The 21,920-nt window shown below is 39.6% G+C and overlaps 3 protein-coding genes across 4 annotated transcripts in view; 2 read left to right on the top strand and 1 right to left on the bottom strand.

Moving 5' to 3' along the window:
* Positions 1 to 21,920, top strand: part of nord (neuron derived neurotrophic factor nord) — a 254,652-nt gene that overhangs the window by 104,744 nt on the left and 127,988 nt on the right. For both annotated transcript variants that reach the window (XM_083141510.1, XM_083141509.1), the window contains exon 2: positions 17,316 to 17,551. In XM_083141510.1, coding sequence (XP_082997636.1) covers positions 17,316 to 17,551 — 236 coding nt within the window. The remainder of the gene's footprint in view (positions 1 to 17,315; positions 17,552 to 21,920) is intronic.
* LOC146003483 (uncharacterized) lies at positions 164 to 1,798 on the top strand. The gene has a single exon (XM_083141775.1). The coding sequence runs from the start codon at positions 164 to 166 to the stop codon at positions 1,796 to 1,798; it is 1,635 nt and encodes a 544-aa protein (XP_082997901.1).
* On the bottom strand, positions 13,600 to 14,388 carry LOC146003482 (uncharacterized). Its single transcript, XM_083141773.1, has one exon. The coding sequence runs from the start codon at positions 14,386 to 14,388 to the stop codon at positions 13,600 to 13,602; it is 789 nt and encodes a 262-aa protein (XP_082997899.1).

Here is a 21,920-nt window from a genome sequence, read left to right as displayed (position 1 = left end):
GCTTGCATCACCTGCAAGACGATGGAAAACCTTTGTAGCGAATAGAGCTTCACAAATTCAAGAATGTACTAAGCCTCAGTACTGGAAACATGTAGTGTCAGCACAGAACCCCGCAGATTTAATCAGCAGAGGGACAAATGTAGACTCACTACACACCTCTCAAATGTGGTTTCATGGCCCTGATTGGCTATCTCTTCCAACAACAGCATGGTCTTCGAGTCCAACATCGTCAAGGGATGATGACTTCGAACTCGACGAACTTGAAGAACAAAGAACAACTACAGTAAGTCTAGTCACAAATGCACCAACAATAGAATTTATCAGCAGATTTTCGTCGTTATTGAAACTTCAAAGAGTGATTGCATATTGTTTGAGATTTCTACACAATGCGAGGAACAAACAAGAGAAACACACGGGATCATTGTCAGCAAGTGACTTAAGATCAGCGTTGCGTACTTGCATTAGAAGCATGCAACACGAAGTTTATGGCAAGGAAATAAGAGAATTGTCTTCTAACAGTCAGGTGTCAAAGGATAGTCAACTTTTAGACTTGCATCCTTTCCTCGATGACAAGCAAGTACTCAGAGTTGGAGGAAGACTTAGACACTCGCAGCTACCATATGATAGCAAACATCAAATCATATTGCCACCGAAACATCATTTAACTGAATTGATCATTCTTTCAGAACACCACAGACTATTACATGCAGGACCACAACTCCTTATATCTTCATTACGACAGGAGTACTGGATACCAAGAGCCAGACAAGTGGTCAGAACTATTCTGCATAAGTGCCTCATTTGTTTCAAATTAAGAGCATCTATTTCCAACCAACTCATGGGACAATTACCACCATCCAGAATACAGTCCACTAGACCATTTCTAAACACTGGAGTTGATTACGCTGGACCAGTTATCATCAAGCCGTCAATCACCAGAAGCAAATCAAGGTTGAAAGCATATGTAGCAGTATTTGTATGCTTTTCCACCAAGGCTATACACCTAGAATTGGTCGGAGATCTCAGCACCAAGTCATTCATTGCTGCTTTGCGAAGATTTACGGCACGCAGAGGAAAATGTCTGAACTTGTACAGCGACAACGGAAGAAATTTCGTAGGTGCCAATCGTGAATTACAAGACTTGAAGAATTTATTCCAATCATCAGACTTCAACAAGTCTTTAGAAGACCATGCAGCTCAGGAAGGATTCAAATGGCATTTTCTACCACCCAATAGCCCAAATATGGCTGGACTTTGTGAAGCAGGAGTGAAGTCCATGAAGCATCACCTGAGGAGAATCGTAGGGAACTCTGCTCTCACTTTCGAAGAACTTGAAACACTCTTAGTTCAAATTGAAGCCTGTCTTAACTCAAGGCCCCTCACAGTATTGTCACATGACCCTACAGATCCCAGTTTTATAACCCCTGGCCATTTCCTTATTGGTGCACCCCTAACTAGTTTTCCTGAGCCTAGTCTAACTAACATCAAAGAATCCAGTTTATCCAGATGGCAGAAATTGCAGCAGATGTACCAACAACTATGGGACCGTTGGTCAAAGGACTACTTGCATTCCCTGCAGCAGAGGACCAAGTGGAACACCCAAAAGAAGAATTTGGAACCAGGAACAGTGGTTTTAGTGAAGGAAGATCACCTACCTCCACTTACATGGAAACTTGCTATAGTTGAACAAGTGCATCCTGGTGCGGATGGACTAGTGCGTGTTGCAACTGTTCGCACTTCGTCTTCAACTTATAAACTTCCAGTTAACAAACTAGTGCCTCTTCCAGTAGATCATTAGTTGTACTTTTGTTGATCGACTCGATCAAGAGGGGGGACTATGTTTGGGATAGATTAGTGTATGTATTATTATTTGTGTTATCAATGTGTGAAAATTTGTGTATCTTAAGTATTCATTATACTTGTCGCCACTAGGTGGCAGGACAGTGCAGACTCTGCTTCGGAGACTGTGCAGGGCGTGGTACTTATCGGGAAATACCCGCACTGTACGAGAGAACAGCGAGAGACATTGCTACACGGTGGTCGACTCCATTCCAATGTAGTCCAGTGTCAGTGTACATTAAATAGTGTATATAATCAGTCCAGTGTTTAAATAAGAAACGCAACAAATATAATTCATCTTATGTAATAATAAATATGCACCTCTCTCGGAACAGAGACAGGAAACCGACGTGAAATGTTACCTTCGAAGTTAATCATTACAATACTGACTTGAGATTCTGTAATATACATTTTGACTCTTTCTCTTGTTTCGAGAGTGACGCATCCCTGCAGCGACGTTATAGGAGGTGGAATATTATTAAAAAGCGATGCAAGGGGAAATTCTGTCTCCCCTCCCCCACTCTGAAGAGATAAGGAATTCGACAAACTCCCTGGCTTGGAACCAACAATCTCCATCTCGTAAGAAGTCCATTATCATAGACATTGTTGCATCTGAGCAGGTGACTCTCTCGGTTCCTGCGAACATAAAACCTCCGAACACCTGGTCGGCCGGTGATATCAGACATCTTAAGCATCTCTTTCAGCCAATGAAGGAACTCCACGCCCGTCACAAGATGGCAAGAGGACAAGGCAGAACTCTGGGGAGGACTAAAAAAGAAGATGACAAAGTCAGTGGCCTCCGCGCCGAGATAAAAATCTTCTGAGCTATACGAGACTGTGAAACGGTGTGCTGAACTTGAATAAGTGTCTTGTTATCACAGGAGATTCTCCATTCCTCTCCCCTTATGCCCTATTCATCTTCCGGGCGAAACGTAGCGGCAAGTTTAATACCCCGTGACGAAGATGCGGCCACGAACAATTAAACACAATGCTTGCAACGGGGAGAAAGTGACTGTGGAGACATCTGTGAGCGGGGAGGAGGAACTAACTCTTTTCGCGAGCCCTGTTAAGTCACGCCGTTGCTTATTCTTTTTTCTGTACGTTCAAAGCCGCCCTCCGTAGCGGAGTGGTTAGCAGAGCGCGCTGCTGCGCTAGGGGTTCCGGGATCGAATCCTGGCCTGTGCATGGGTGTTCCTTGTGACTGTACCTTCATCAATATCATCATATCATCAGTGATCCTCATCGTCTCGACTAGCCAAAATAGCAGAAAAGAGACGCTAAATAACAATAATCAAATCACGTTACTAGGGACGTTCAATATATAAGTTTCCCTGTGCTATAAAATATTGTATAAAGCAATGCCATTAAAGAGAAGCACGTGGTTGACAAGCGCCATCCTTCGTCTGCAAGGAACAACAATCGATTTGTTATCAGACGTGAAGGCGCATGCGCTCAAGGGCGAAAAGTAAATGCTTGTTCGGAAAACGTGGGCTCGCGTCATATGGAGTTCAGAAGCATGGATGCTAAGGGCAATCTGCTGATGGACTTTTTGGAACGAGGAAGAACAATTAATGCTGACCGTTATTGTCAAACATTGGATAAACTGATAAACACAATTGGACGTAAGCAACCACGTCTCCTGTCAACTGGTGTCATTCTTCTAGACGATAACGCTCGCCCCCATTCAGCAGTGCAAACACAACACATAATTGAAGAATTGGGATGGGAACGGCTGCCCCGCCCTCCATACAGCCCCGATGTAGCGCCGAGTGATTTCCATCTTTTTCCGGTGTTAAAGTCTGAATTGCAAGGTTACCGTTTCGAAACAGATGAAGTGAAGCGGAATGTGAGAATAGTGCTCAATAGCCAGAGCCCTGATTTTCTTGCAAAGGGTATGGACAAATTGGTGCAACGGTGAGACAAATGCCTGAATCTCTATGGGGATTATGTGGAGAAGTGAGAAAGGATCCTCCTACACATGTATGTATAGTTTTCTAATGTATCTTAAAAATTAAAAAAAATTACAGCATACGGAAACTTATATATTGAACGACCCACGTATATCTCTCTCCCAGAATAATAAAAAAAATTAGTGAAACACGAAATTTGAATACCTTATTGATTGATTTAGTTTATTTTACTTCACTTTTCTGCAGCTTTTGGCTAATCGCGAAGATGAGAATGAGTGATGTTATGATAAAATTGGTGAAGCGACACTCACAAAGGACGCCCAGGTCAGTTTCCTAACCCTGGACCCCTGACGTCGTAGCACGCTAACCACTAAGCCACATAGGTCGACAATATTAGGTTACAGGTATCGAGATCCATATAGAAGAATTCCCTCGTGTCTCCCATACAAAGCGGATATGTTGGTTACATCGTTTCTCTGGAGAATCTATGCCACACTTAACGCCAGAGAATAGGAGAAAGAGAGTGGGCCGAGCAAAGAAGCGAGCGTTACTGTAAACAACTGGTAGCCAGCCGCGATTGGCTCTCCGTGTACTCACTTCCCCTCTCATGCGTTCATTGGTCGATCTTGAGTTATTAAGTCCACTTGATGCATAGATAGACTAATCGGTACTGGACCTACAGTTTAAAGTGGGATCCAAACCATGTGCCTTCACCGAGTATTGGTGACGACTTTACGTTCATTGATCGAGCCCTCTCGTGTCCCTACATGCGCAGAGAACTTGTTTTCGTCACCTTGTTCAGGAGATTCCTGGGACGGAGTCTAATTTAAAGGGAGATTTCTTTGTCGGTGCCTCTTAAATCTATCCCGAGTCCCCTATGCCGGCCTCCATAGACGCCAGAGGTCCCTTCATGAATTACATCATACCATCACTCATCCTCAAAGTCGCGATTAGCCAAAAGTGTCAGAAAAACGATGTTAAATAAATTGAATCAAGTTGAGTCCCCTATAATATGTAACAGTAATTCTATGGCCTTTAGTCTGCTTATCAGTGCGGATATCCTTATCAGAATCCATGTTCCCTGCGACTGACCTTTGCAGAAATTTGCACATGACTCTTTTCAGGGATTGGCAAATACTTGTGTTTACACTCTTTTAATCTTGACCTATGTCTCCGGGAGAAAGTTTGAGCTTTAAGTTCGCTTTATGCACATATAGTTTAATGGGAACTAGATCTTCAGCTTGTGAGATCCCCATGTGCCTCCACCACTGGCGTATTCTGCATATATTTGTATGCATTTATCCAATCCAATATATATATATATATATATATATATATATATATATATATATATATATATATATATATATATATATATATGTGGCCTCCCCGATGGCGCAGTGGTAGCGTCGTCGCCTTGTAATCAAGGGGTCCCGGGTTCGATACCCGGTGGAGGCACAAGTGGTTCGGATCCCACTTTAAACTGTAGGTCCAGTCCCGATTAGTCTTACTGTGCATAAAATGGACTTAAAACACCAAATCAATCAATCAATATATATATATATAGCCCCAATCCCACTGATTCACTGACATAAATATTCTCCAGGTTTTGAGCCCCGGAGGCTAGAAACCATCGATTACGACCCCCATGAAATCGTCCCAAAAGACCGAGAAAATTAAAAAATCGCTCAATTGGCCCTTTCTTAACGGTGCAAATGCCCTTTTTCACGTCCTTATCAACCCGTTTCCACAGTGCATTTATTTGCACACATTGTTTGATTCATGCCTTCATTGTCAAGTTACATTATATTTCTCACAGATCAATAACACACAGATGGATCAACTCCTGCTTTTGAAAAGGTGCCTCAAACAAGGGTGACATCTAGTTTCAGCCCAGATACAATTACGAATATATTGGTAAACTCAATGCAAAAATATCTACATCGTGCTTGTTTTAACTAAATGTTTAAAGGGGTATATTAACAAACAATTCTTTAGAGCTTGCCGTGCTTGTTTTTGTCCATGGGAACGGACGTTGCTAAAGAATTTTAAGAAAGTTTATTTTCAACCCGAAAACTACTGTAAGTGAATTATGCTAGACGTTTCGAATTTCGAAATATGAGCGTCAGAAGAGAGGTAGGTAGGACTTTGAAGGGAATGAGGGAAAAACAATTATTTTTCAATTACGTTTACAACTGTGAAAATTATAAAAGACGTAAACATTGCTTTTCCAATTTAATGTCGCTATTGACTTCGATTATAACTAACTGTCTTCAAATGATTATTGCTTACTCACTTTATTATTAAGAAAATAGATAAGTTTGAATTTTTGGTACATTTTTACCATATTAGAGCCCGTACACACACAAAGTTACGTTCAAAACTTTACAAATAAACGAACCACGTCGGCGAGCGCACGAAATGACGGAAAACAATTACTATTAAATTACGTTTAAAAATGTGAAAATGACAAAACACGTACATACTGCTTTTCCAATATAGTGTCGCTATTCAATTCGTTTATATGAAATATCTAAATATAACACCATTAAGCCTTGTTTGCATGATATGAAAAAACTCAATATATTGACCAAGGCCGAAATTTATTTTATTTTAAAACATAAACTAAACGTAACGTTTCAACCTTCTAGCAAGGTCTTCTTCAGAATCTGTACCAAGTAAAAATTAAACAATATACAAAACAGGAAGATATATATAAACAAAAATCACTCAAAGTTGTTTCTGGAACATTCCAGCAAGTGGCTTTCCCTAGTCAATTGTACTTTCACCTGACAGGAGATTTAGCTAAACGTGCCCTTTCATCTGTAAAGTAGTTGGACACATTATCTCACGCTCTTTTTCCTTTCTTTCTTCATTCCTCTTCCTTCGTCTCTTCTCTTTCGCCCTTGTCCTTTCCACCTTTTCCAACACCTTCTTCCATTCTTTGTTTATCTTGAGTCCCACATTACAGTTCATTGTGTCTTCTGCTCCTTTCTTCTCTATTTCCTTGGCCTCCTTCCATTTTCTCACTAGTATTCTCTTCTCCCTTCCTATCTGCTTAGCCTCATCCGACTCTATGTCATGTCCTGTTTTTCTCGTGTGTTTAAATATCGCATTCCTCTCTCTCTTAAGTCGTACATCATCTCTATGTTGTTTCAACCTGTCTTTCACACTCTGACATTCTTTACACTTCACTTCGTAGATAATCCCTTCCTCTTCCTCTTCTCTGTTTTTCTTTTTCTTGTTTGGATTCTTCGCTATTTTTAAGATACTTCGCCCTCCCTTGCTGTAAGTTTTAATGCACGCTTTCCTAAGTAATTTGTATATCTTTTCTGTGGTCTTCTCCATACTTTTTATTCCAAACCACCTCTCTTTTTCTTTCTCTTCCTCTTCTCCCCTGCCACTTTTCTTCCTTCTTCTCTTTATGTCCAGTCTATCCTCCTTCTCGCAGCCATTCTTTTCCAGCTGTTTCCATAGGCAATTTATTTTGCCTTCTTTTTCACATTCTTTCGTGCATATTTTCTTGATTCTCTCCTCCAATCGAACTATTTTGAAACGGACAATATTTACCCAGTTTATCCGCTTGGCAGGGACGGTGTTGCTACTTGAAGGACATTTACCTTGATGGAGGAAATCTGGGCCCAATTTTAGGTAAAAAGGGAAATTTTATGAAAAATATAGAAATGGCCGGAAAATTTGACGTTGTCGGACTTCAGTTTGTGGTATACTTGGATTGTTTTATTTCTGTTACATATAATTAACCTATATGGGGTGTGTTACAAATATATACAATAAATAAGAATTGTTGCGGTAAAGTAGGTTAAATATTAAGAATACGTCACTGGTCTTCACCGCCATCGGAAGCAATTGATACTTACTTACTCCTTGGCGCTACAGCCTTGGCCACCTTCACAACCAGCCTCCAGTCGTCTCTATCCGTTGCTTTCGTCCTCCATCTCCGGACTGCCAGTCTTCTTGGGTCTTCCTGCACGTCATCGAGCCAGCGGTTCCTGGGTATTCCTTTCCTTCTTCTTCCACCTGGTCCCCCGCTTAATACCTTCTTGGGCACTCTGCAATCTTCCATTCGCCACACATGTCCTAATCATCTAATTCGTCCACTATTAATCTCTGTTACAATATCCAGATTTTTATATAGTTCTTGTATTTCTATGTTTGTTCTTATCCTCCAGATTTCGTTCTCTCTCAGTGCTCCAAAAATTATTCTCAAGATCTTCCTTTCCCATCTTCTTGACAGCTCTTCATCCCTTTTCACTAAGGTCCAGGTTTCTGACCCATATGTTACAACTGCGCGTACAATTGTTTTGTATATTAATCTCGTTTTTTCTGCTTATCTCTTTGGAAGAGAAAACCTTCTTCAATGCCACTGAACATCTATTTCCTGCTACTATTTTTGCCTTGATTTCATCAGATATATTGTTTGTTTGGTTTATTATTGATCCTAAGTACTTAAAGTTATCACATCCCTCGAAATCTTTACCTCCTACCTTTATCATTCTCTCGTGTATTTCCCCGCTCTTCTTGATGTAAGCATGTATTTAGTCTTTTGTACATTTACATGTAGTCCTATATTCTCGGCAGCTTCTTCTAGTTTTTGAAATTCTTTATTTAGTTCTGCTTTGTTTCGTGCTACACATCCTATTATAGATTGTCCCTCCTGGGTTTATACTCAAATTTCTAATAGCCTTGTCTAGGGCTAGATTAAATAACAGGGTTGACATGTCATCTCTTGCCTTACTCCTCTCTCAATTTGGAATTCTCTTGATCATTCTCCTTCAATCTTTACTTTACTTGTTGTTTCTTTTGATGTCATTCTTGCTAATTTTACTAGTTTCATTGGAATTTTAATTTCTTTCATGATTGTCAGCAGTTTGTTCCTCCTGATGCTGTCATTTGTCTGTTTTAAGTCAATGAAGATATGATGCAGGTCAATATCGTATTCATAACACTTTTCCATTATCATTGTAATTGAAGAAATTTGATCTCTGGTCGATCGGTTTCTCCTAAAACCACATTGGTATTCTCCGATCATCTTCTCTGCTACTGGGGTAAGTCTCCTGACTAGTATCTTTGCAAATACTGTATGTGCCATATTGAGAAGTGTAATTCCTTTTCAGTTTTTGCATAGCATTCTATCTTTACTTTTATGTGTTGGCGTTATAATCCCTCTTCCCCATTGTTGTGACATTTTCTCTTCTTCCCATATTTGTTTGTACAGTTCTTCTAATTTGTCCACTGCGATGTCGCCTCCTGCCTTCAGCAGTTCAGCGTTTATGTTTTCGTCTCCTTAGTTCTCCAATTGCTTCTTAACCTCTTTTCTCGAAGGAGGTTTCATCTGTTCTGATTGATCTGTGTCCTCCATTTCCATGTCCTTTTATTCTTCCTCACTCTTTCTCATATCCTCATTCTCTTGTTCATTATGTTCTTCATTCAACAGTTCACTAAAACACCCTGCCTATCTATCCCTGTCTTCTATCAAATTGCCCTCTTATCGTTGCAGAAGACAACCCTGGCTTGAAATCCATTCTTTTCTTCTTTCAGTTTCCAGAAGTTCTCTCTCAAATGATACACTGAACTTTTAACTACTGTCAGCATCCAATAAAAAATCGTGTTTATTACATTTCTGCATGGTTAACCAGAACAATTAAGAAAAAGCCATTGTTTCTTTGAAGAGGTACAGTGCTGGAATCGGAGATATAGGTGGAAGCCACACCAGCTATTTTAATCCTAATTAATATATCAATATGGGACCTTATGGGTTTTTATGTTTGAGATCACCACCTCACAATATAAGGGCGTTTTGTCAGAATGGAAATTGTTAACATTTCAAGAGAAAGGTATAAATATGCATTAAGTGTAGCGAATGTAAAGTTATAGTTTTCTACCCTCTTTCTTACAATTCAGATCTTCATACAAAGACGTACATTCATGATGTGTGTTTTCGTCGATTTGGGAGTCGAATAGGTGTTCAAACAGGTGTTTCGAAGAGGAAAGGGGATTCAGAAATCAGGCAAAATTCCGATAATGGGCTTCTTTGGGTGTCACGTCTGTGAGGGTTCTCTTGTTTTGAGCGGTTTTTGAAGCTGGTGGCGAGGCATTGTTTTGCATGATATGTCCGTAGTGTTCTGAGTACGGAGATTTTTATGATTATTTCATTTTATTAATTTTAAAAATAGTGTTTCTCATGCGCTTGCATTCTAGTACAGACAGGGCAGCAGTGCTGGTGCACAGTATTTCAGTTGCAAAATACTTGATTTTTACATGAATATTTTCTATAATTATTTTCTACCATCTCAAAGGAGTGAACTTGTAATCCTCCCAGTCAGTTCGTTTTCGACATGGCAACCCTTATCAACATCTTGTGACGATTTGTCAAAACATCTGTGAATTTCGCCCAACACTCCGGACCCAGGGGAAGCAAGAAATAATCAGGACTGTGTGACCTTGAACCATCCAATAACAGGCCAACTTATATGCACGATACCTTTATCCCTATCAGCAGGGGCTGAAATTTAGTCGCAGTACCATCAGTAAGGTTTTCTGCTGTAGCTACCGTAGTGTTGCAAACTGTACGATTAAATATCTACGTAGGTACAGGGAAATTTTGTACCAATGCCATTGCCAGCGTTGAGCCAGAGATCAGCGAAGCATTTCAAAAATATGTCATTAAAATCTTTAGAGCACAGTAGAGAACCAAAAACTATGATTTTTGACAGAAGAATAACATATTATGCAAGAGCGTGATCGTTTGAATATTTTTACCAAGAAATGAAATGAGTTTGTAATGACAGAGAAACACTAGTTTTCACCTTCAAATAGCCATTTATTAAACATCGTTTTGAGGGTAGAAAAGTCTCAAATATTATTGAGTTTCTTAATTTTTTCTGGGGGTTGCTTACCCAATTATAAATGTCACCGCACGCCACTGGTGTTTCTTAACCAAATTGATTTGTCGTGGTATTCTCGTTCTCGTCATAAACAGTAAAGGTGACTCGTTAACTTTTGTTTCGGTGTGTGCTACAGCAGACGTTGAACGCGCGGTGGAATCGTCTTCTGCTGCGCACCACGTGACAACACTGTCGCCGTAGGTCCCATACTGTGTTATTAACTGGGGATCACCAATAGCAAAATTTTCATAGAGCATCTTAAACTTGTTTTTACTGTAACTATCTTGTAACTAAGAGCGGAATTCAACTAGCCACCGTCGGATGAAGGTGACGATGTGATACACCATGTCCGAATTTCAATGTTGCAACTTTCATCATTGTGTCCCCATATATTGCAAGGCGGTCAGCCTTCTTTGCATTCATCTCCCACGCATGCGTGTCCATATTTCAGTTGTCTTGCCGTATGCTGCTCTCATCCTCATTTTGTCATACGCGTACTCGTACAGGGTGTCCGAAAAGTCAGGCAACGGAGATTTTGAACGAACGTAACTTTTGTCTTTGCCAAGACAGTTGTTTCTGTGCAAATTTTGGCGTTCTTAACTAAACGTAAGTGAAATAATGAATATGGGCTGTTATATCTTTATTCTTTTCCGTCCTTACACTTATTTTTTAAATAATTACAATACAATATTAATTAATTTACATTGATATTAATTTAATATAATTGTAATTTACGTTTTTTAATTTATACATTATTATTATTATTGTTTCTGAGACACTTGATTCGAGCCCTTCCGAAATATATTGATAGATTACGCGACTGTTATAAAGGTCAAATATGCGCGGAAGCAACGACAAATGTACACTTGTTTGACATGCGCCCGCAGAAAGCAGTACAACCAACCTAAAGGAAAGTACAGCAAAGGTGCGGATACTTATTGACTAGCCTAGCATATAATGTTGCTTAATGGCCGTGTGCACGACCGAAGATCAAAATTTAAACTCGGATCGGGAAAGGATCACTGGAAAATTCCATTGCACGAAGACGGTTCAACACTTGATCGCGATCTAGGAACATCAAAACGAGTTTATCTTCTGATCGGCCATTCGCCACCGTTTTGGTGTCTGATCCTGGTTCACCATACTGACGCTTCGACTGCAGGCAGTTGTTTTTGAATATAAAACGAGCGGAAAGTGATTTCGAGGGCGTGCAAACGCTAGAGATGTTGGGTGTACAATGCTGATAATTCGAGAACTGTGTAAAACTGCCAAAATAAGTAATAATTTGTGGTTCTGTGGTGCAAAGTCGTAAGTCAAATGAAGGGCTCTGGTGTAAAACATGGTAAGTGACATTTTGGTCATTTTCCAGTTGCAATGTGCATCGTGTAGTCCATCGTAAATGGAGTCGAATCGTACTCGAAGTGTTTCGTTTCGTCAACAGATGACAGACGTGTTGAAAGTTATGGTATCTACCAGTTGTTTCATGTAAAGTATGGTAAGTAGCAAAGATGGCGGCAAAACGGCTGTTACTGAATTGCAACGTGCCTCAGAAAATTCGCAAGTATTGAGGCAACAGCAAAGATGAAAACGAGTTAGAAAGTGTATATGATTCCCATAATGACCTGGAATATGTACCATCGGCTAAGAATGAGGAGAATGAAGAGGTTGCCAATCAAAATTGCGACTAAAACTGTGCATGACCACGAACATTCTATTTCATGTAAAACGTGGTATCTACTGTAGATACCATTGTTTACATGCAGCAGTGTTCATAATAGCAGTTTCGAATTAAATTTTACTCTCTTACCTGGATGTGAACTGCGATCTAGTAGAGAAGCACATACTTTTCTTCTACTAGATATAAATAACTATAATCACATAGAAATTCGTTAGATTTTTAATTGGGTATGCGCATTTAAGGCAGCTTTGAGATACCATGCCTTACAGGCAACGTCAAAAATGTATTACTCTTAAGGAATATGTAATTTGATCTGAATCATATCAATTATTTGGAACAGTTTAGTTTTTTAGTTTTTTTATAAAATATTTATTTCATAAATCTGTAATGCGCATTTTAAAAGTTATAATATTTTTATGGTGGACCTAATAACGTATTTGTAATTTAATTAACTTTAGTATTTATGATATGTGTGACTTTGATGAAAGCAAATTATTTAATTGTTGATAGGGTAACTTCGGTGAATAACGCCACCAATTGGTCATTTCGTTCTATAACTCATACATTTTTATTGTTAGGAACATGAAACTTACATGTATAGGAGAATGAACTTTCTTCTATTGTGTAATAATAAATTATTGATTGCACTGTTATAATGAAAGCAATAAAATACTAAATTCTGTGTTAATGCAAAATGGCGTTATTTCCAGACCTGTCGGGTAATAACGCCATGTTCTTAATTACAAGTAAAACATTCACATTATCTTAATTACAAGTAAAACATTCACATTATCTTAATTACAAGTAAAACATTAACATTTTCTTTACTAAACTGTACTAGGAAAAATAATTACTGTACTAAGTTATTAGAAAAAGCATGAATACTTGGCACGTGCATTTGAGTATGGCAGCCACACACACACACACACATTCGTGGTGCTACTCATCGCTGTCAGAGATCAGTGCAAAACCCTCGTCACACAATGTGCACAGGCCACACTTGTTGATATTGCCTGAATCACACATTTCATGATACCAAACTTTGCATTCTATGCACTGTATCCAGTTTTTACGAATTCTGTCATCATGATAGTATCCTCCACAGTCTCCCCAATACAAGTCACGGTCCTTCTTTTTGGAGCAGGTGGAGCTGTACTACTTGTTTGTGCCTGACCAAGTGGAAGAGGATTGTTCTGCAAACAAGGTCCGTGTAACCAATACTCCATTGGTATTTAGAGAGCGACGCCTGACAGTGCTACTCTCTATGTTAGGAGTCGGTAATACCTCGTGGATGGATAGGGTACTTGTTTCTGGTGAATGGGGTGATTGGGGTGTAAGCGTTTGTTTCAGTTGTGGTTGCTAGTTCTCGCTCTGAGACTTCACTCGGGGCAAAAGCGTGGTCCGGAATAACGCACCTGTTGAAAGGATAGATGCCTGTAGATGTAAAGCCTGCAATTGCATTCTTAGATGTTGCAGAACGCAGCCAAGCGTGTGAGAACAGTTTTGGGAATTTCAGCTTCCCAAGTGCTCTGCTAAGATACTGTCGTCGATAACTATCAACTGATTCATTCCAGTACATCTTCAGGGACTTGAAGACACTCTTGTCCAGTGGCTGAAATTCGTGAGTACAGTGTGCAGGCAGACAAAGAAGTTGAATATTCATGTCTTCAGCAGCATTTACAATTGTAATGTCAAGATGACTGCTATGACCATCTACAAGAAGCAGCGCTCGGCCAGGTAACCGGTGGTCGTTGAAATGTCCAAGGAATGTTGCTGGGGGAAGACCGTCACGAAATTCCTTCTTCCCATATTTCCCCTTGTACAAAACCATTGGAGGAATCCAATTTGATCCAGAGGCATTGGTGCATGCAACAATAGTCACAGTTTCACCTTTCTCACCGTGTGTAGCATTGTGAACTCTTTTGCTCCCTTTGAGTGCAAGAATTTTCCGATTGCTGTTGTATGTTAGTTGTAATCCCGTTTCATCTGCGTTGTAAATGAGTTCTGGTTTGGCTTCTAACTTCAATTGTATTCTCAAGGAGTGTATAAAAATCATTCACTATTGTTTTGTTGAATTTCATGAGTCGCCCATAGGATAAGTTTTCCGCCTTTCTGCAAACGATGTCTGGATGCCTTGAACTAAATGCATAAAACCAGTCTTTTACAGCTCTCCCATTTCGAAAAGGATTGCTTAGTTTGTTTTCTTCACAGATTCTGTAAGTGGCCTCACAAACGTCTTTTCTGGTTAAACCAAATCCAACTCTCTGTAAACGAATAATTCTCTGTCTTAATTCCAGTTCCAGTTCCAGCGATACCCAGTCCCTCAAAGTTCTGCGAGGAATTTGGAACAAACGTGCAGCACATGCTATCTTCATCCCATGTTTGATGGCCGCCATAGCTTGCCTCAAGTCATCTACTGACCATTTGGCCCGTATATTTCTACATTTCCTCGCCATCTGAAAGAGGAAATTAACTGAGAATAAGTATCTGTACGCCTCGAAAGTAACTGAGCAAGGATAAACCTATTTTCGAAATCAACATTTCCTTAAATTTGAGTTGAAATTGAGTGGCGTTATTCCCCGACACGATGATGGCGTTATTTCCCGAAACAACAGATTGCAGTTTAACAAACTGTTCTAAACTTACGATACCGACCATGAAAACAGTACACACATCATTCACTTACGTAATTAACGTATTGTGTACGTACAGCATTGTTAACATTTGAAATCTAATCCTACAATAGAAAAACACTCACCTTTGTCGGCGTGCTGAAAATGTGGACCCTTTTTGCTCGAAACTCAACTCAAACGTCTACACTGTTCAAACTGTTTCTCTTAAATGAAGGCTCAACAATGGCAACCGTTCTTATCAGCAATGCTACCAGGCACCATTGTTTATTGCACAACGGTGAGTCACCCCTTAACTTTACGTGCGTCCATGCTTTCAGAGTTGAAACTTTGAAATGGCGTTGTTTCCCGCCTGGCGTTATTCACCGAAGTTACCCTATTGCAAATATGTCTTCTTCTTGGTTCGAAATTATAACTATTCTAATCCATGAGAGCTAAATATCAGTGAAAACTATTAAATACTTTAGCTCTGTGTACATTTGAAATCATTCTTTACAAACATGTCAAGTTAAAGAAAAAAATGAAATTTATGAATAAGCACTCAAAAACATTCATACCCAGGCCGGAATTCGAACCCGGGACACCTGGCGTCGTAGCGCGATTTACTAACCACTCCGCCACGGGGCCGGTAATTGTTATTTTGAAGATTGAGATTTAAACTAGGGATGGCCTTTTCGAAAAAATTGTTTTTCGATTCTCGAAAATGAAATTTTTCGATTTTTCTTTTTTTGGGTTTTCGAAAAAAATCATTTTTTTTAAAAAAAACATCGTTTCTCGCCTTTCCAAAAAATGTTTTTTTTAAAAACTCGTTTTTCGTTTTTTAAATAATTTTTTCCCCAAAAAAATAGGTTTTGGTTTTTGAAAAAAAATCGTTTTTCGAAAAAAAATCGTAAATTCGTCCACCTTTCATTTTCGAAAAAAATATTTTTAGATTTTCATTTTTTTTTTAAAAAAAGAGGCCATCCCTATTTTATGTATAAATTGCTTATTGAATCACAAATATCTAATATTGCCATTGTATGCAATTTGGATAGTCTATGTAACACAGGTAATAAATAGAGCCTCTGTGTGTGTGAAGTAGATATGTGAAGCTGAAAAACCGCTCATACATAAACATCTTTTACGAATATTGTTCTCCATATAGATATGAGGAAGTTATTTTTAATCACAAGCATTCAAAACTTATTTTTATTATTATTATTTACTAGCGTAATAAAACGATGAAATCTACTTTTGTAATGGTGTTCATTTCAGTCATAGACATAGGAAAGCAAAAACTTGTTACAAGAAGTAGCTCAGGTTATTGTTTATTGAATAAAATTATTATTATTAAAGGCTTTCATTTTTGTAATACAAATTGTTAGGATTGCTATAAAAAGTCTGTCAAAATATTATTGAACTGGCATCAGAAGTCAGCTTGAATAAAGCGGTATCTGATCACTCATTTTGATAATATCGTTGCATGTAAAGCATGGTAATTACAACAATTCCTTGAACAACCCTCAAACAAATCGCATGTAGCAACACCGAAAAAAAAAAATAATTCGGATGAAATATCATGTTTGTATGATAGTAAACATACAAGTGAATCATATTTGCTGTAAATAATTTAGAAATTTATTTTAATTTGTAAATCAGATTTTTATGAAACATCAACTTTCAATATCTCGAAACCTGCATTTTGTCATTCACACACGAGCCCTTCATATACGTGCACGATATTGCTACATGGTGTTGGAAATATGATTGTATAAATTTACGAGAATACATGGCTATTTGCTCGATACGACAATATAAATATATAAGAATTAAGAGATGAAAAATTCAAATACTTACTACAGACATCAGTAGCATGAAAATCGAATGCATTTCGTAATGCCTAAAAGTCCCTTTGAAGAACTTTCCATGCTTTCTCCTTCTCCTTTTGTGTTGTGCCGTCAGTTCTTTTTTAATATTATTATTTTTGTTTTACACTCTACTACATCCTTGTACTCGTCGACAAGGTTGATTAGTACATCTCTCAAAATCAGAGAAGTTTACAGCCCAAATTACTTTCTTCTCCTACATGTTGATACTTGAACACATTACGCTACTCTATGCGGTTCTTGATTGTAATTTGTTTTAGTCAACCAATCAGGTATAGCCTTACAAATTAATCTCTGATCAGTTGAACGGAATCTTGTGAACTTCGTTTTTCGTTGGTGCAATGCAAATCTTTAAACCAAGTTCATTTAGAGTGGATTAAAATTGGTCTCGTACATCTGAACTTCGAAATAATCGGCTTTGTTGCACGCGGCCATAAGTGATCCAGTAGAAACCTTCATTCTTTCACCTTAATTTGTTTTAATTTCAGATGCGACAGCAGAATTCCAATATGGCTACCGTGTCACTCGCCTCGGCATTTGTCGTGTGGCTTGTTGGGAGCATCCTATTGGTGGCCTCGATGGCCGATGACGAGGAGAGCCGAACTCACACGAAGTCGCCTCGCTTCCGGTTCAACATCCCGAAGGAAGAAGTTTTCTATGACACGAAGGTCATACCAGAGGATCACCAAGTGTCCGCTTTCCTGTACAAAGGAGAAACCAAACTGTGAGTGTTACAATGTTACTATTTTAAAATAATTTTATGACTATTGCACAAGTCGCATGAAAATTATTACTGTGAAAATTGCCCACACCCTGTCTTAAGAATCTGTGGAGGGAGGCCACCTATTATGGTAGAGAATGGGAGGAAGCGAGTGGGTGGAGCAAAGCAATGCGCGCTGCTGCAAACGGCTGGTGGCTGCAGCCGCGTTTTCCCTCCATGCACTCACTTCCCTTCTCACGTGTTCATTGATCGAGTCCTCTCGAGTCACCACATGCGCAGAGGACTTGTTTTCCTTTGCTCCATAGATTGCATGGACAGAGTGTGTGGTCTTGCTGGCTTAGGTAAACGGGTCCTAGTAGATTTACAATTGAGTGCGCAATGAAAAATAAGCTATGGTGTACCAAAGAAGGGATTGGTGGAGCCATGAAATGAGGAAAATATGAAAAAATCTGGACAGACTACTAAAAGAAATAAATAAAGCGTAACCCACTTTCAAAAATCCTGAACAAGCTACTAGAAGCAGCTTTAAAATTTGAAAGTTTAAATTTTTATTTGCAGTTTTTCCATTATATGATCTACAAGTTTGTAACGAAAGGAAAAATATAAAATAAAATGACAGTGAAAATAGAATTTAAGCAAGTGGAATTAGAAATATATTGTACAGTCTAAGTTACTAAGGTTAAGTATTTGATTGATTGATTGATTCATTGATTTGCTTTATTTTACTTCGCTTTTTGTGCCACTTTTGTCCTAATTTGTGATGATGGGTATGAGTGGTGATGTGATGAAATTGATGAATGGACACTCACAAACATCAATGTCCAATCCGGGATTCGAACCCGAGACCTATGACTTCGAAGCTCGAGCTGCTGACCACTCCGCCACTCCCCATCTGCACTGTCTGTTCGGACTTGACCATGAATACTGGACGAGAATATGCTCCCTCGTCTCAACCTCACCACGCAATGCGCAGATTGCAGACCCGTCCCGCCTCTTCAGCTTTTTCTGCCTCCATCCACCCAGTAGGAACCAGGCTAGTCCACTTCTTTATGTCATTGAGCAAAAAGTAATGTAGCCCTTTATACCACAGCCAACATATTCAGATCAACAATGTGTTCAAATGTGTGTTTTTCTATTCTTTAAAACATAGCCGGTACGAGTAACATCAAGATTAAAACTTTGGTGCAATTGCTCGACAATCGCGATCATCGCATAAACAATGAGCTTATACGTATTTAACCAACAAATTTAGTTGTGTGTTCAGATGTGTTTTTCTCTTCTTTAAAACGTAGCCAGTACGAGTTATTTGAGTTCCCATCTGCGACAGCGCAATATACAGGATTTTTTTTACCAGTAAATGATCTGTGAGTACTTTTTTAAAAGTTAATTACTATGGTACTGTAATAGTGTTTTCTATGATGACATACATAATACGTATTGTAAATGGTTAATGTGTAGAATAAACTGTATTGCAACAATGAAATTTGAGTCCCCGGTTCGCACGAATTTCTTTAACACGAAGTCTCGATTTTTCGGTCCGTTGGGATTAGTGTTAACGAGGGTTTACTGTACTATAAAAGTTTGCCTTCGTCAGACCGACTATTAGCATTTCATGTCTTGCGAAGGGAAGAGAGAGCTCAGAAAAATAATATTCCCGCTAAGAGTCTAGGATGAGATTGCGGCTGTTGATGATAGATACGAATGCCAACATCTTATCGGGGAATCGAACCCAGAACTCGCATCACGACGCTCCAACCGCTGAATCACGCAGATCCTCTCTGGCGAAACTGTAAAGGAACCTTTTCCGTTACCTTCGGGGGCCGCCAACTGACCTCAGCATCCCCGTTTCGCAAGATGAACGAACTCGCGCCATCTCAAGTCGGCAGGATGTGAGAAAGCCTCTTCCTTTATGCCGCGATGGATCGGTCGGGAGATTAATAAGCCATCCACCTGATCCCTGACCGTTGATCGAGAGTGGGGAGGGGAGGGACGGAGGAGGGAAGGGGGAGGCTATTCTTTATAGCGGAGTGCTGGCTGTAAATCCCTCCTCCCCCCAGCCGCTTGGTTGCCTGTAGGGGTTAAGACGCGTGCATGTGTACACACACACACACACGTGTTCTTAAGATCATCGCATTTCCCCCCGGGGGAATTTCCGGGTAACGTTAAATGAAAGACGTTCATGAAAGTCCCGTTTTTCTCTACCGCTCATGTGTGTGCGAGTTGTGTGTGACATGAGCAAAAGCATAAAAAAATGTTGGCAATAGCTATGAAAATTACGGCTCAACCAAGATAGGTAAAACCCCGTCAAACTCGGTATAGTGAACAGTCATTTGTTTTCTCCTCTCGCTCACTCTTATCTTGTACCTGAGTGCCCCGTGTTGCCATATTTATAAATTCCCTCCTTTTATTCAGGGTGTGGGAACTTTTCTAACGGTGAAAGCGGCCCCGGCGCCCACCCAGCGTCGAATAACATGGGTACCTGGGGGAAACCCTAGGGGGTAAAGGCGGTCAGGGGCGTGATGCTGATCACATCACCCCCACTCACGACCGGATCAAGAAAGTGTGGGGCGTTACCCCCACACCCCCTATACGCCTTCATGGCGTGGTGCTATGCACAGGGGAACACTTTACTTTATTTTTTTATTCAGGGTGTAAGAGGTGACTTTTATGTCAACCTATGTAAAATTAATTTCAAACAAAATATGTTTCAGTTCTTAATGTAAGTCTACTTTTTGCACAGAAAGGACTGGACCTACAGCTTAAAAGGATCTCCCCGATATCGCAGTGGTAGCGCCGTCGCCTTGTAATGAAGGGGGGACTCAGTCCCGATTAGCCTTACTGTGCATAAGGCTGACTTAAAACACCAACTCAATCAATGAATCAAAAGTACAATTAAAAGTGATGTCCCGGCCGCGTATTTCACATATGAACATTGAAATAGAGATTGGGGGCGTGGCTTGTAATGGAGAAGTTTCTGGTTGGTTGGTCTATTTTATCTTTATTGAGTACTTCTATGGCGTGCTTAACAATTAACTACAGGCTTGAACTTGTTCATTGATGTAAACCACTTATATTTTCCTTTTCCATCTATTTTCTACTTTTTATACATTGCTTTGATCCTTTCTACATCTTTCTATTGTAGTTCACTTTCACTAAATCCATACTTATATCCTCCAGCGATTTATTTATATTCCTTCACCTTGTGCTGCCATCTACTTTTCTTTTTTGAAACTCCTCTCTTTTCATCTTGTGTTCTTGATTCCAGTATGTAATATCTGGTTTGTAACAACATTTTTACAAAACAAATAGCATCGCGCTTATATAGTCGAAATTAAGGTTTTGGCGCTACTCAAGGTTTTGACAGATTGTTAAAGTAAGAATTAAAAATGTTCCTTGTTTGCATCTGACGAAAAGCGAAAAATGACCCAATATATTAAATAATTGTATAAGAATTTTCATCCAACGCAACATTTTAAAAATTATTGCCTCTTTGATTTCCAATAAGAAAGTCTATTCGCTTTTCGACTATTGATTACTATCCGATTGCGTTGTATTTTTCATACTAGATTGTTCTGCTTGTAGTCTGTCGTTTACAGAAAGTGTTCGCACAAGTCAATGAAATAAATGCCAGTGCCCTACCCCTGTATCATTGAGGCAACCTGCTAGCCAATAGGGAGCATTCATACACAAAACCACGCCCCCAATCTCTATTTCAATGTGCACATGTGAAATACGCGTCCCGGCCACTGTATGACTCCGTCGGGTATCGCATCCGCGACCTGTTGATTACAAGGCAATAACGTTACCACGCTGTCTGGTGACGTAAAACAACTTCAACAACGGTTGCGTGCTGGTATATTTCATAAGAACAAGTAACTTTCCCTTATAAACATTTACTCGAAAGCGCTTAGTTTCGGCGCTTTAAGCGCTGAAAATTTAACCTGTGTAGGCTACATGCCACCCTGCACAGCAAACGATCGCTCTGTTGTAAATCCCGGGATGCATGGCAGCGTCACGTGGGAGTCTTACTGACAAGGGAGGTTATCTAAGTATCCCCCTTCGATATCCATGAAACTTGGCAGGTGTATAAAGGGGCCCAAAGAAAGAAATACGTATTTTTTGTTTCGGCTAAAAACAGTTAGGTGGGTTTTACCCCCCTAAAACAGTTTTTTAGCTGAAACAAAAAAACACGTATTTCTTCCTTTGGGCACCTCTATACACCTGCCAAGTTTTATGGAAATCGGAGGGGGACACAGGGGTCAAATGCCAACTTCAATTTGTCCACATTTTGACATTTGGGGGGGGGGGGTTGCCCCTTAAAACAGTTTATTTTAGCCGAAACAAAAAAAACAACACTTATTTCTTCCATTGG

Source organism: Lepisma saccharinum, chromosome 20 (genome assembly GCF_977018435.1).
Source record: "Lepisma saccharinum chromosome 20, izLepSacc3.1, whole genome shotgun sequence".
NCBI lineage: Eukaryota > Metazoa > Arthropoda > Insecta > Zygentoma > Lepismatidae > Lepisma > Lepisma saccharinum.
Note: the sequence above shows the minus strand (reverse complement) of the source record. Positions and strands in the feature narration are given on the sequence as shown.